General features: G+C 41.4%; 1 protein-coding gene across 4 annotated transcripts in view; it reads right to left on the bottom strand.

The window, feature by feature from the left end:
- LOC138968529 (GRB2-associated-binding protein 2-like) overlaps positions 1 to 16,894 on the bottom strand; it is a 37,535-nt gene extending 20,641 nt beyond the window's left edge. For 3 of the 4 annotated variants that reach the window (XR_011456217.1, XM_070341104.1, XM_070341105.1), the window contains exon 1: positions 16,620 to 16,894. Coding sequence is in view for 3 of the 4 variants with exons in the window: in XM_070341104.1 (XP_070197205.1) it covers positions 16,620 to 16,757 (138 nt within the window). In the remaining variant the exon portion in view is untranslated. The remainder of the gene's footprint in view (positions 1 to 16,619) is intronic. The other variant, XM_070341106.1, reaches the window with a different exon arrangement.
- Between the last annotated feature and the right edge of the window lie 25 nt (positions 16,895 to 16,919).

Genomic DNA, 16,919 nt, shown 5'->3' with positions numbered 1-16,919 from the left:
GCGTAAGGCGAAAATACAATATTTAGTCAAGTAGCTGTCGAACTCACAGAATGAAACGCAATGCCATTTTACTCGTAGCATCGTCAGTCCACCGCTCATGGCAAAGGAAGTGAAATTGACAAGAAGAGCGGGGTAGTAGTTGCGCTAAGAAGGATAGCACGCTTTTCTGTACCTCTCTTTGTGTTAACTTTCTGAGCGTGTTTTTAATCCAAACATATCATATCTATATGTTTTTGGAATCAGGAACCGACAAGGAATAAGATGAAAGTGTTTTTAAATTGATTTGGACAATTTAATTTTGAAAATAATTTTTATATATTTAATTTTCAGAGCTTGTTCTTAATCCGAATATAACATATTTATATGTTTTTGGAATCAGCAAATGATGGAGAATAAGATAAACGTAAATTTGGATCGTTTTATAAATTTTTATTTTTTTTTACAATTTTCCGATTTTTAATGACCAAAGTCATTAATTAATTTTTAAGCCACCGAGCTGAAATGCAATACCGAAGTCCGGGCTTCGTCGAAGATTACTTGACCAAAATTTCAACCAATTTGGTTGAAAAATGAGGGCGTGACAGTGCCGCCTCAACTTTCACGAAAAGCCGGATATGACGTCATCAAAGAAATTTATCAAAAAAATGAAAAAAACGTTCGGGGATATCATACCCAGGAACTCTCATGTCAAATTTCATAAAGATCGGTCCAGTAGTTTGGTCTGAATCGCTCTACACACACGCACACACGCACACACATACACCACGACCCTCGTTTCGATTCCCCCTCGATGTTAAAATATTTAGTCAAAACTTGACTAAATATAAAAAGAAGACGACGACGACGAACAAGATGGTTATAATTGCTCGAGACAATGAGGATGACGACAATGTTGGTTACCACGAACATGAAGAAGACTCGAGACGAATGTCGAAGGAGGCAATTTCAGCACAGAGCCAGACTGACTGACCTTCATAAAGCCGCCATTATAAGTATAATGGGGCTTACTGGATTTGCTCTGTCTGTTTGTTTGTTTGTTTGAGGTGGGCGGGCGGGCGGTCGGTCGGTGTTTGTCGGGTAAGACTTGTATCTCTGGGTCAATTAAGCTCAAATTTCGTGAAATTGTTAGGAATAGGGTTAGACGGGTGTATGCAAAAAAATTACATTCCTAACGGTAGTCAAATGGAAGATATTAACTTTTCACGCTTTTACAAACCGAGCCAGGGGACGAAACCCACTGACAGACTCATACGTTTGTGGGAATTCCCGCACCCAGAACTCCGAGTTACTTCCCTTCGAGTCTCGTTCTATCACAGACAGCATGACAAAAACAAGTGTTGACCTTAACGGGTCAAGAAGCCCGCCCTTGGTAATATGGGGTGGGACATGGATTTTTGATCGAGACTTCATGTAAATCTCAAACACCATAGATCCTTCATAACGACCGATTTTTGAAGAATTATTCCGTAAATAAACAAATAAATAGTGACGTCATTTGAACTACACAGTCTATATGTGGTCCACAACCCACTTTTGAATTAAAGAAGGCATTTTACTTTGTTTATTTCTATTTGGATGGCGTGGGTTGTGTAGAAGGATACTTTTTATGTTGAATATTTCTTTAGAAAGTATGGGCCGTTCATGAGTAATATCATTGGTACTGCGAAGGTTAAGTGACGCAAAAGTGTGTACGTCATTTACTTTGGAAAGAGGAGGTAATGAGTTACTTCCCTTCGGGTCTCGTTCTATCACTGACAGCATGCGAACATGTGTTGGATTATTAAGCCGCCTTGTAAAGGGTGCTTACTGGGTTTGCTCTGCCTGTTTGTCCGGGTTTCAGGTGTTTGTTTGTCTACGTGTCAAGAGCTCGGTCATTTAAAAAAAAAATCATTTATCAATCTATTCATTTAATATTTTTTAAATTAATTCTTTCTAACATTTATTTATTTACTTTAATTTTTTTTAAACATTTTTTATAATTTATTCATTTAAAAAAAAATCTCCCTCCATCTGTCTGTCTGTCTCCGTGTCCCACCCCCATATTACCAAGGGCGGCTTCTTGACCCGTTAAGGTCAACACTTGTTTTATGAGGATAACAAGGTTTGACTCAGAGAGAGAGAGAGAGAGAGAGAGAGAGAGAGAGAGCAAGTGTGTCGTATTTTTGTTGCAACTATGAGGTACCACTTAAAAGGGCACCAATACCCGCCTTTTGTGGCTTCTGAGAAGAATGAACAAAACTGACTGTTTTGCATAGAAAATAAATTGTTCTTTCCATACAAAACTTGTTGAGATGTAGCTGTTCTGATTTTTATCGATTATAAAGAGGGGAACCTTGCTTTTGTTAGTTTGATTTTCGGAGGTGACTGTGTTGTCTGAAACACTACTTAATATAAAACAATCTGCTGAATATGGTGAGGAATAAATGACATTTCTAAAATAAATGGCGTCATCACAAATGCATATTCCTAGTTTGTTAGGAGGGGTAGTAAAGATATAGCTCTCATACATAGCATGACATACATAACCTTATGCTGCTCACTCAACCATACAAGTGTCGCCACTGAAAAGACATACTGGAATACAATTTAGTCACAGCCTTCTCAACCGGCAAACAGAAAACGCAGGAGTAAAAGATTGGTATTTTAATGTCTGTGTCGCGGATCGTGCAAGCCTCCAGCAGTCAGGCTTGGCCCGGGGCATAATCCCTAGAATGAATATTTACTATCGTCCCCATACCCAACCTCCCCCCCCCCCCCCCCCCCCCCTCACATGCCCCTAACACAGGCTGCAAACATACGTTGATCCACAATAGTGTCTGTTGTAGTGTACCTCGTCTGGCCCAGATGTCGATCTCGTATGGACGAGGGGGCTTTCACTGCTCGTATCGTCATGATCGTGCGTGCTATCAGGAAAAGGCCCTTGACCTTCTAGCGACCAAAGCGGAATTCGCCAATTCTCTGTGTACAGTTCTGCATCGCGCCTACCGCAAGCTGCTCTTTCCATCTCTCTTTCCCCTTTTGTTCTGACCCAAAGGAAACAGTGTGTGGCTGAACTATACGTTCCTCTGCGGAGACATAACAGGTGAAAAACTAGTGACTGCTTCTGGCGCCATTTAAAGCCTCCGGTTCTACTCCTTGTACCCACCGCAAGTCGCATAATGCAATCTACTCTCTATCCGCAATGACGAGATGGGGAAACAATGATTCCAACTCATGTTCTCTCATCATCAACGAAGGCTTGAAATGTGTGTGAATGTCCCAACAATATCAAGCGTCCACGAAGCAGTCAAAGCGATTTGAGTGGTTTGACCGATGTGGTTGACCGCGGTGACCGTGCGGGTCCAGTGGCAGCGAGCATCTCTGTGACAGCCTTCTCACATCCACCGCTCAACACTCGTCTGTGTCCTCACTATCAATTGTGTATGAACACACGTAGCGCTTTACATTCATTCCTGGTTAGACCTTCACAGAATGTTAACAGTGTCTTTTGTTTCATTTCACGTCTGACATGGGCAGGAGAACACAACAGTGTTACAGCGATGCACATCAGTACACCTTTAAAAGAAGTACATGTACTTGAAGGCGAGAAGAAAACTTTATACTTCAAGCTAGCGTATGTGATATTGATAAATGATAATTGAAGCCCCCCTTAGTCTAATCCAAATACTGCCCCCCCCCCCCCCCCCAATATGCACGACACCCAATACAAACAAACAAAAACACACTTTCAATTCTACTTCAAGCGAAAACCAACCCTTCTAAAACACCTTCATATGAGAAAGTTTCCACATAGCTCAAAAACCAAAATGAGGTAAATACACTAACACAGACGTAACTGCCATGCCGTAGACTCATGTCCACGCAAGTGCGATAAAGAGAGCTCACAACAGAACCAATTAATCAACTGCACTTCATGATAAACTTAGATAAACGGGATTTCAACATGATCATCGTGCAAAAAGGCATGTTTTGTACTTACGACGATATTCATAGATATTACACGTCAACCGCAAAGAGGAAGGTAAAACGCGGATTCCCACGACGTATTACGCTCAAGGATGTCAAACGCAGTACCGGAAGACAACAATCTGACTACTTACATCAACTATACTGTCACATTGACAACAGCGATCTGACTGCTTGTCGTTCATTATATCTCGATTTTTCTGTCACATTCAATTCAATACGATTACAATCTACACAACAAAAAATTCAACCAATCCGTTTTTACATTTAGTCAAGTTTTGACTAAATGTTTTAACATAGAGGGGGAATCGAAACGAGGGTCGTGGTGTATGTGTGTGTGTGTGTGTATGTGTGTGTGTGTGTGTGTGTGTGCGTGCGTGCGTGCGTGCGTGCGTGCGTGCGTGTAGAGCGATTCAGACTAAACTACTGGACCGATCTTTATGAAATTTTACATGAGAGTTCCTGGGATTGATATCCCCGAACGTTGTTTTCTTTTTTTCGATAAATGTCTTTGATGACGTCACATCCGGCTTTTCGTGAAAGTTGAGGCGGCACTGTCACGCTCTCATTTTTCAACCAAATTGGTTGAAATTTTGGTCAAGTAGTCTTCGACGAAGCCCGGACTTCGGTATTGCATTTCAGCGTGGTGGCTTAAAAATTAATTAATGACTTTGGTCATTAAAAATCTGAAAATTGTAAAAAAAAAATAAAAATTATAAAACGATCCAAATTTACGTTTATCTTATTCTCCATCATTTTCTGATTCCAAAAACATATAAATATGTTATATTTGGATTAAAAACAAGCTCTGAAAATTAAAAATATAAAAATGATTATCAAAATTAAATTTTCGAAATCAATTTAAAAACACTTTCATCTTATTCCTTGTCGGTTCCTGATTCCAAAAACATATAGATATGATATGTTTGGATTAAAAACACGCTCAGAGAGTTAAAACGAAGAGAGGTATAGAAAAGCGTGCTATCCTTCTCAGCGCAACTACTAAACCGCTCTTCTTGTCAATTTCACTGCCTTTGCCATGAGCATGAGCGGTGGACTGACGATGCTACGAGTATACGGTCATTGCGTTCAGTTTCATTCTGTGAGTTCGACAGCTACTTGACTAAATGTTGTATTTTCGCCTTACGCGACTTGTGTGTTCTCTTCGATAATTAATTCCTCTTGTTCGTATCGATCGGTGACACTCCCTAGCATGTGGACGGCACAAGGGTTGATCAGTTTGGTGCCCACGTAATATAAGCTTAAGCTTGAGTGTGTGCCGGAATTTTTTTCTGTTGATGACTATCATGAAGTTCACTTGATTACAATCTTGTTTAAAGTAAGTGCTAATCATAGCTCTCGTACCTGCCGACCAGTCACTGCCTTGTTACCATTACAGTGTGCCCTAGTCATAATAATTTTCAGTTTTGACGCTGCTTCCAGGGAAAGACAAGTGAGGGTGGATCCTTATCTCTATCACCTATGCAGTGGTTGGGACAAGCAAGACCGACCGACTCCGAATTCTTCCCTGACCGCAAAATCAGTGTCCGTCTATCGCGGCCACAACTGTACCCGCCATCGCTCAGCTATGCAGTGAAATCAACCGTACAAAACGTTTTCCTGTTTATTTCTTCTGAAACTGATACACGGAAGCAAAGCAGGACAAATTGGAGGCCACGAGCTATTCTGATCTGTTCCCTTTACTGATGGTAAAACGTGCAGCAACAGTCGGTGGTCGCGGAAGTATATCAAGACGAGAGTAATCAATGTCGTTTGCGCTGATGTTGTTCCGACTAAGGCTAGGCTTCTCTGCGTGTAAACAGGTTGTGAGTTAAACGAAGACTACTGATTTGAAAAATGGAGTTATTGTTATCTGTCGACAATAAAACATCAGACAAGACAGTGTTTAAACATGAATTGGCTCAGGCAAAACGTACTATAGGCAGCAACAATGAGTGACCCGGATGCCATGCAAGCTGATGCTCGCGATCTCCAAGGCAAGTTTGCCCGCATATACCTTTGAACAGTAGCTTCCTTCTGCCTTGTCTTTTTTCTTCGTAAAGCACTTCATTTCACATCACAAATGGCTGCATCACTATCAGGGTTACCATCTCACCAACACAGACATACCGGAGTCTGCAAGCACACTTGGAAAGTGAAGGAAAACGTGTTGCTATGTATAAACTCGTCCGCCTCCTTGTCGATCATGCGTCTGCCTCACAGTAACGCATCAGTTCAAGTGTTAAAACAACTTTACAATGCATGTCTTTTTTACTGATGACTTCAACGACTCCTGTATTGCAATTGAGGAAGTATTATGTCACATGTCCAAGATATATTTATTTATTTTATTTACGAGGATTTATATCGCGCACGTATCTCACCACACAAGGCGACTCAAGGCGCATGTTACCTATTAATGCCGTGTGAGATGGAATTTTTTACACAATATCACGCATTCACATCGGCCAGTAGATCGACTGCCTTTAGGCGCTGCATCCACCTTTCACGGCCTATTATTCCAGGTCACACGGGTATTTTGGTGGACATTTTTATCTACGCCTATACAATTTTGCCAGGAAAGACCCTTTTGTCAATCGTGGGATCTTCAACGTGCATACCCCAATGTAGTGTACATATAGAGGAAAATGTGCTCACTGCCAAGTAGGTGAACCGGTGAGAGAGAGAGAGAGAGAGAGAGAGAGAGAGAGAGAGAGAGAGAGAGAGAGAGAGAGAGAGAGAGATTGGATTGGATTGGATTGGATTGGATAAGATTTACAGTCCAGTGAGGTTACCCTCATGGAAATTCGGGCTGCTTTCTCCCCGGGGAAAGCGAGCTGCCATACATACGGCGCTACCCATATTTTTTTTTTCCTGCATGCGTGTATTCATGTTTCCTGAGACTTTATGCCGTGTGAGATGGAATTTTTTTACTTTATTCCAAGTCCCACGGGTATTTGATGGACATTTTTATCTATGCCTATACAATTTTGCCAGGAAAGACCCTTTTGTCAATCGTGGGATCTTTAACGTGCACACCCCAATGTAGTGTACACGAAGGGACCTCGGTTTTTCGTCTCATCCGAAAGACTAGCACTTGAACCCACCACCTAGGTTAGGAAAGGGGGGAGAAAATTGCGGCCTGACCCAGGCCTGAACACGCAACCTCTCGCTTCCGAGCGCAAGTGCGTTACCACTCGGCCACCCAGAGAGAGAGAGAGAGAGAGAGAGAGAGAGAGAGGCCAAACACATACCTTCCAAAACCGAAAACAGGTTCCTAGTTTCACGCCTAACCCCATGTTTTAAGATCACCAAACGCTTCTCATACGACTGTCTCGGAATTTGCAACTGTTCTCCCAGAACTGTCCCACTCTGTCTTGGAGCCCGTGTCACCAGCAGCGTTATGAGATGGCGCGACTCTCACATGCTACTTTATGTCGCCGTTGGAAGCTCATCAAAGCTGGAGGGAAAAGATTCAAAATGCCCCTACATCACGCCACGATTCGGTTTTCAAAACCTAAGCCCTCCGTTACTTAAATAAAAACAACAAAAGTACTCCACTATTGTCAGGAATTTGAGAACCATAAATACCCCCCGCCCCTCTCCCTCCTTGCTTCCCAAAACTGTCATAACAGCTGTGGAAGTCTTGCTTTGCTTTCACCCCTTCCTGTGCTACCCGGCTAGTTGAAGGGTGTTTCACCTGAAATGCTTCCCTCCCCACCCCTACTCATCTCTTTCTTCGACACCCCCTCCCCTCCTCCTTCGGCCAGCGACAGCTTGCAACCGAGGCTAAACAGTGAACGGGGGAAACGTCAATCACGTATGAGTACGACAGTCACCACTGTGCCGGGATACACATCTCAACTAGAGCGGAGGGGGTTAATGGGGTGCTGGTGGGCGGCAATTAGCAGTTGTGCTCAGGGGCCCTTGAAATTGTTGTTGCTGTTGTTGTTGTAACACCGAGGGCGCTCTCCTTCCCTCTCTCTTTATGTCAAGAACGAACGTGCTCGCTCTCTCACACTGACACTTATACACACACCATGCTGAACTGTCCTGTAAAGCGCATTAATAACATCTGCCAAATAACTTAATCGACGACTTTCTATCTGTCTGTTTCTTTTTCTCTTCTGCTTTCCTTCAACACAACGAAGTCAACACAGTACACAATCAAACGCCAACCATGAATCACCTAATGTTTAACGTTTCACTTGAAGTGCACAAAAACATGCACTGAAGAATGAAAGGAAGACAAGGAAAAACTGGTCTCTGCGTCAAGGCGGGCGAGCAGGATACTCGACGCAACGATACAAGTTCTGTAATTAGTCAGTTCTTTCGTCATTCTTAATTAGCTTGGGCAAGCCACAGTTTCACCCACACATCTCGTTTTCTATGCCTTCCTAATCTTCGTTCTGCTTGAGAGAAACGCAAACAACACCAACAAAAGTACTCCACTATTGCGCTTGTTAAAAAAAAAAAACCGAAGAAAAATTAACCTACTCTTGAGTTCTATGCCATTTACGAGAAGAGTCCTCTCAAAGGCACAGTAAGCCTCCCGTAAACCATCACAGATACTGTCAGGCTTTTACACACAGTACAAACACCCTTCCATTTGAACGTTCACCGAACGGGAACATCCTGGCTGCTTTCCGTCGAGAGTGAGAAATGTTCAAAGAATTTATTTTCGTGGACCGTCTGATCTACAATCAAAAAGAGTTCTTTTTTCATGAAGACAAAATCAGTACAATTCGAAGTTTTGAAAGTTTTAAAAAAGATAGCCCGGAAGCAGGGTCACGAAAGGTCGTGTCTCAAAGCAGACGATTTTTCTGCATAGTGCTCCTTTCTTTGAAGCCAACCGCCGCCGACAAGTTCGTGTGACTCGCAGTCGTTTGTTGCGTTTTAGAATCAGAGGTACACAAAAACGTGCTATTACAGACACACCCAGTCGCATTGAAATCACAAACTGACGACTAAATTGTGAAAACAAGGAAAGTGGATTACATGGGTTCACGATGGCTCAGGAATTATATAAACCACGAAATCTGGTGTGTGGTTTACGCGAGCTAAATAGCAATTGAAACGAACTGTTTTATTTAATGCTATTAAATGCTATTGCAAGTGTGTTCCATAAGGTTAGAATTGCTTTTTTCATTAGAAGATTTAAATCGTTTTGTAAACCATTTGAGACATACTGGGGCTTTAATACATAAGTCGACTCACTAACACACACACACACACACTTACACACAGAAAAAACAGACAGACAGACAAACAATACGACTCCAGCATAATAAAAGAAGAGACCATTCACTGGAGCTCTCATTTCTCCGTGAAATTTTAGCACAGACAGGCGGGAACACATGGAAGAGTGGAGGCTGCAGAACGAACAAAACCCTAAATCCGAGCAGATATCGGAGCCGTCCTCTCCTCTCTCGCTATCCCTCGCCTGCCAGCTGACGGGCCAGCACCACCTGTCAGGTAGAGCAGCAAACGCACCTGGAGATACTTTTCTCTACCGCTTGACGCGCAGAGAAAGAGAGAGAAGGGTGAGAGAAAAAAGAGAAAAATAGTATGAAGGCAAAAAATAAACTGACAAAAGGAGCATGACAATAAACATATAATTAAAAAAATAAAGGAGTATTTTGATGCACAATTTCATCTTCAGAGAGAGAGAGAGAGAGAGAGAGAGAGAGAGGGAGAGAGAGAGAGAGAGAGAGAGAGAGGGAGAGAGAGAGATATTGTTTGTGTGTGTGTGTGTGTGATTGCATGGACATTGAGTGTGTTCTAAATCTAACTGTCTGTCAGCTTGAAGGTTAATTGCCAACACCACAGGGACATGCACCCGGTCTTCTTTCTGGGACTGCAATGTGTTAGTTTTTAACCCACCATGATTGAGATAGTTCTAATGCAACTACTGTAGAACTCACCAATTTTCAAAACAAAGTATGGCTTTCACAGATAATAAAGCCCTTTGAGTTTAGGCATTGATGAAAGCCGAAATTCTGTTGTAAACATGAGCAAATTGTTTATTGTAAGTTAGCGGCGAAGGAAAAAACAAGGTGATTTAAAGTACAGCCCCCCTTCTTACTGATGACTGATGCCAAATATCAATATGAACTTACTGATGACCGATGCCAAATATCAATATGAACTTACTGATGACTGATGCCAAATATCAATATGAACTTACTGATGACTGATGCCAAAATATCAATATGAACTTACTGATGACTGATGCCAAATATCAATATGAACTTACTGATGACTGATGCCAAATATCAATATGAACTTACTGATGACTGATGCCAAATATCAATATGAACTTACTGATGACTGATGCCAAATATCAAAATGAACACTTGTGAAGTCTTTTGTGAGAACATTTTTGGAACTCAGAGTATAATGGTCGTAATACTGGTAATATGTACAATGTAACTGATCTTGGGGTTTCCAGCAAAATGTTCCATAATGCTAAGATTGTGCTGCTTTTATCAAGTAAATAATGTTAGGCAACACTTTTGGGTGAATTTTGACCTTATGAACTGATGAAATTTAGGCAACATCACTGAATGGGGCAGGGAGATAACCCAGTTGGTAGCAGAGCTGGCTTGAAACCAGTTTGTTGCTAGAGCGTAGGTTTGAACCCCACATTTGGCAAGGGATTTATATCCCTGAGTCCACTTTGTGCAGATTTTCCTCTGTGTCCGAACATGACAACCTGTTATGCATGCACAGGGGCGGACGAGGGGGGGGGGGGGGGGGGGGGGGGGTTCCTGGGGTTTCCAGACCCCCCCCCCCCCCCAGCTAAAAAATAAAAATATTTTTGTGTGTTTTTTGGGTTGAGTTTCAATTTTTGGGGTCTTAATCAGTGACAAAATCTGCTGCCTGAAACTGGTAATGATCATCCTCAGAATGCACCAGATTGCACCATTTTGCATCCTTTTTTTCAAAATTTCTCAGGGGGGGCATGCCCCCAAACCCCGCTAGCAAGCTACGCGCTTCGCGCCGTCGGCTCGGCGCTTTGCGCTTTCACACCCATATCTTCACAATATACTTTGGGAAACCCCCCCCATAAAATGAACTGATCCGCCCCTGATGCATGTGCACGATAAAGGTCCCAAGCTCACAGCAAAAGTCTCAGCTATCCCTGCACCACTTACAACTACAATACAAATAAAGATGTCAACTCTTATAAAAGATCAAATCTCTTTTCATTTGGATCATATTTTTGACATTTCTGGTACTTTTATCTTATGTTGCGTTGATCATCACGGTAGCATTCATAATCATCTGTCGTCTGATCTTACGGCATACATCCTTTAAGTCAAAGTTATTAAGTGGTAGGAAAGATATATGGTGATCATTTGTCGTCTGATCTTATGGCATACATCCCTGAAGTGTTAGTGCAAAGATATGATTAATGGCCATGCACACATGCATTACAAAAATATATTTTGTCTCCCATGGATTTTCTCATTCTTTGTCCCTGTGAAACAATAGCTATTAATCCAGTAACTCACTGTCTCCCTCTCCTCTTGATAGACATAGACATAGAACACTTTATTATCTCAACGAGGAGAAACTCAGGTGTGATGTATACAGCGTTACAATAAACAACATAAAACGTAAGAACATAAATAAAATATCGAGGCGCAAATAGTCCACTCATAATAGTCAATATCAAAACAAATCTCTGACCATAGACCATGGAACAACTAAGAGGAAAAACAGTTCTTGCAAACTCCATGAACTGTGGTCTCAGCCAATTGGTGATTAGCTTTGGAACAACTGGCAATGTAAGATACATCTGGGAACTTTACTAGCATCTGATCTCTCAACTGCGTTAAAAATGGTCTTTACTACAAATAATAGTTTGGTAGCAGTCAGGTAAAACTGTACCTCACCGTTAGCTGAAGACTGTAAAACTACAACAATAAATCAATATCCACTATACAGTACCTCACTGTTGTTTACATTCAAGTCATTGGGTACAACTACAAGTAATGAAACCCACAAAAATGTGATTGTAACTTATTGTTTTGTCAATAACAAACGTTCCAACAAAGTACCTTTCTTGTTTTTTGATTCCACAAAAATGGGTAAAAAAAATGCAACCCCCAAAATGCTACATTGTAATAACTTCTACGTCCAATGACACAATTACTTCACATTTAGTGTACATTAACTACAGCCTATGCATGACAAGTCCACAAAGTGGTAAGTTTGTAGGTCGAATGGTATGACTTTTGTGCTCTTTCAAAAAACTTCTGAATTCAGGGATCAACTCAACACTACAAGGTTTGAAATTGAGAGGTACTGGTACTGGTAGCCAAACTAACCCAATTTAAATCCTCCAGATTCTTTCCTTTGGGGTTATTTGAAGATCATAGTATCCCATTACCAACCCCAGACAATCGGTGGCTTGAATACAGCAACTAAAGGCAGGATTAGGGCATATCCCATGGAGGAATGCGTTCATCAATGTCATTGATGAATTTTGCGCATCATTGCGCAAGTGTGACTTTACAACAAAGGCCTTTAAGGTGGTCATTTTTCCAGTCATTTCAATTAAGTGATTATCTGCACAGTTGTCATGCATGAACTTCAGTTTGTTCAGGACCATTCCACAAAGCTTTCTGTCTGTATACTCTGAGTCTGACATTCAGGTAATCCAAAAGGTAGAAATCTGGAGGGTAACCATCAGGAAAGTATGGCTATGAAACCTTGTACTGTTGATTTGATCCCTGAATTTGGAACTTTATTAATAACAATGGTACAGAAAAGTCAGACAATTTGACAGATACCTTTGCCACATTGTGTACTGGTCATGCATAACTTGTAGTTAATCACTTAAATGTACAGTGTGACTATACTGAATAATTTTATAGAGTTATTCGGTCAACACATGTAGAAGTTACATATATATATATAATGCATTTTTGTGGGTTGCATATTTTTTGGTCACCCTGTAAACTAAAACTGCACATCAACTTGTTTAGCTGAAGACTGTGCAACTGTACCAATGAATAATTTAATGATAAGTTAAATCTCCACTATATATGTCACTGTTGTTCGTATTCCCTACTGGGCAAAAGGATAACGTGTGGCGTGAGCAAATGAATTATAAACGTAATCCTACAGATGTGCTACATCATCCCTCCTCTGCATGCCTCTCATACTTTGATGATCATATTATACAACTTCTTCAATGTATACAGGAGAACTGTGTAGTACATCGCATTTCTTTCAAACCTTTTGGTGTTATCAATAAAACATTCAAGTGGCATTTGACAGATCTCATTGACCCATTGATACAGAAATGTTTCCTCTGAGTGGTACAGATGCCACAAACAAATTTAATAAAACAGGTGACCCATAGAACAGCAATAGAGCATACATATGCTGTGTGATGATGTACCATTGCCACTGAATCAGCCTTGAACTTCAAGAGGGAGAGTACGCTAGTACAAGGGCTCAGCAGACTTTAATTGTGTGTCTGTCTGTCTGTCTGTCTGTCTTTCTCCACTTAACAGCTTATTGCTGGGAAACTACTGGGCGCAGTTCGTTCAAAAGTTGATACACTAACTTGATAATAGGTCCGATTGATCGTATTAAAACTTCATAATGTTACCTGGGACCTAAATGCGAAATAAACCACAAAAAACCGACTTGGCGGTGGGAGGAATTCGCGGAGCCACAGCCAGCCAGGCAGTCTGATAGAACAGCCGAACTCGTCACACATTGACGAGAAATATAGCGTCATAAAAAGATTACGTCACGGTCAAAAGTCTTTGACGTCTTTTTCTCTCGCGCGGTGTGTGTGTGTGTTCATTTTGTGCACATGTGTTAGTGTTACTGTTTGTGTGTGTGTGTGTGTGTGTGTGTGTTTGTGTGTGTGTGTGTGTGTGTGTGTGTGTGTGTGTGTGTGTGCGTGTGTGTTTGTGTGTGTGTGTGTGTGTAAGAGAGAGAGAGAGAGAGAGAGAGAGAGAGAGAGAGAGAGAGAGAGAGAGAGAGAGAGAGAGGAAGAGAGAGAGGGAGTGAGGGAGAGAGAGTGTGTGTGTGAATGTGTGTGTGCATTTTCACTGTGATCAAATAAAAGAGAAAGGCCAGTCACCACGCACATCCTCGGCTCGCATGCAATGTATTTATATAGCAAAGGGAATGCCTGTAATTCACACAGATCAATCACTTGGTCTTAAACGTGCACAAGACAAAAACGTTCATACTGGGGGAGCGAGCCAGTCTGAAGAGTACTCGGGTCCAGCGCGAGCGTTTTTTATTTTAGTAAAATTTGTTAATAAAATACCAGACAACCACTGGGTTCGGTTTACCAGTGCACCTTGGCCCATTGGCACATGGGGGTCATGCAATTTGATAATGTCCCGTTAAAATTACCTTTGGTGCGTTAAAACGTTTACTGAGAATGCGTACCACAGTGCCACCACATGCACATTTTCCAGCATTCGAAATGAGCAATTCAAAAGAGCGCCAAGCTGGCTGTTAAATATGTAGTGCATTGTATGCAGCCAATCCGGGGAACTATCTTTTTCTTTATTTTTTGCTTGTATGTTTGTCACAAACCTAGGGTCCGTCGATTCTAGGTTACGATAGGCCCACACCAGAAATAATGCCTCCTGAGAAAAAAAGCAAGATTATTGCCGGGTCAATTAAGTATTTCATTTCAACTGCTGCACCTGTCAATTTCAGCTGACATTGAAACAGAAGGGGGTGGCAGCAAAAGTGGTGAATAACGTGCTTCGACTGCAAACTATTCGGAAGAAACTTTGAACAACAAAACGAACGCTCCAAAAACATTGACTGAAGGGTTACCATTGCCGTATTGGCTTTGATATGATGAGGGACTTATGTCTTGTGAGGTTTATGTCAAAAACCTTTAAAAGGCTATAGGTTTTGACCATTTTCAAACTGACCAACACAACAACAGGCACCTGACGTTCAGCGACCATATGCCAAACGATGTTTTAGACGCATGAAAGGATTTGAAAACTGATGTAGGACAGCAGTCTGCCAGTCAGTGTGGCATTTAAGGAACTTACTTTAATATATATAACATAACATAAGTGGCCTAATACTAATAGGCTTTTCAACCTTTTGCCTGGTATGTTTTTCAACTAGTGATTTGAAATATCGTTGTTTATATTTGTGCGCTGCGTACGTCCTATGACGATCTCAATTGAGTTAAATTTGTAGAGAACGGCCTGGTTTAAAAAGCAGTCTTTAACTGTACAGTCTCATAAACCTGGTGAGCTGGATGATGTGAGCTTTTTGGGCATAAGTCTTTGGTCCAGTCAATGTCGGGATAATTAAAATCTCCCATTAATATTAAGGTTTCATTCAATTTGACTTTATCACATAACTTTATCATCATTTCGTTCAGTTCCTTGTTTTCTTCCTCATTACTGTTAGGACTAGGAGACCTATACACCCCTCTCAGGATGAGCTTCTCTTCACCTCCAAGTACTTCACATACCACAGATTGTCTGAACTTCTCCAACTCCTTGGTTCTGTTAAGAAAACATGCCGATTTAGAATAAGACTAAGAGTAAGAGTCTCCGTTCGCTGATCCAGATGCTAAATCAGATGGGTGTGTCTCATTTTGAACATTTGAAATTTAGTCTTGTCTCTGCCATCAACACACACACAAGCGCACACCTCAGGAACAAGATACAGTGGTAAATTCTAAGATTGCATCATTTTGCATCTCATCTAAAATTGAATGAAGAAATATTTTGGACCGCCTAACCCTGCTTGACTCTTCTTACCTTCAACTATATGTCCTATCAAAATTTGGTAAAGGGGGACAAATGTCCCATTGTAATTTTCTCCCAGGCCGAACCCTGCTAGTGCTACCAGTTGAAAACAATTACGTCTTTCGAGTCTTTGTTGTTAGTGTGCAATGGAAAACCAAAACCCTTCAGTCAATGTTTTTAGAGAAGCGCTGCCTTTACAAAATATATACCACACACAATCTAAGCACATGTACTAATGGTACTACAGTCGAAACCTGCCCTTGCGACCTCCTCTCGATAGCGACCACCTTCCCACAACAACCATCCCAAGGATCCCAGACAAGTTTTTCTCCTTATAGTTATACTTAACCTTTCCATAGCAACCATACACCTATCTATAGTGTACCACTATTGTGGTCTGTTGAACTAGCCTCTTGTTTATATGTATGTTTACCTCTTTGAAGTGTTCTAAAACACCAGTACCCACATGTACACATTGAATGATAGGATCTGGACATAGGTAGTTTTCTTGTTCTACTTCTAGATCAACTGGCCTATATTAGGACAGGATGACATGTCTGTAGCCTTGAAAACCTTGATTTGTATAATCTGACTTCACAATCAACAACAGAAAGCAAACCATATGATACGACTGCGAAAAACTAACACCAGAAAATGGTAAGGGGGAAAGGGGTGTGGCCTCGAGTTGTTTTGGAGCAGGAGTCAGTGCCAAAATGAGGTCAAATGTTTTCATGAAGACATTGAGTTGACTATTGAGTAGAGCGCACCTGCTAGGCTCTGTAAACAATGAAGCTTAAGTACAAAACAATGCTTTCACCAAATACTAACTAGAGGAAGAACTGGCTTCAGCTGCCCCGAACTTGAACGGTGAAAAAGCAAACTTACTGCGCGAAATATCTTGAGAGGCGACTGTAGTTTATGTTCCGGAGGGGACTTGGTCATCCATCCGGAGTGAACAATATTCAACTTGTTCATGGCCCCCAGTCGCTTGTTAGTCTTGTCTCCTACTTTCAGAAAACACATTAGGAAGCCTTTCTGCGACTGACTGGCACTCAGCGATTGTGTGCATTTTCCACAATTTGGTAAAACAGGAAGTTTGATCCTGCCATAGTGCGAGAACTAATTTCCGATGTGTGTAAGACTTTTCCTATTCTGCCCGCAGATTGGTTGAGAGTTTCACTTTCA

This window comes from Littorina saxatilis, linkage group LG6 (assembly GCF_037325665.1).
Source record: "Littorina saxatilis isolate snail1 linkage group LG6, US_GU_Lsax_2.0, whole genome shotgun sequence".
Lineage (NCBI taxonomy): Eukaryota > Metazoa > Mollusca > Gastropoda > Littorinimorpha > Littorinidae > Littorina > Littorina saxatilis.
Note: the sequence above shows the minus strand (reverse complement) of the source record. Positions and strands in the feature narration are given on the sequence as shown.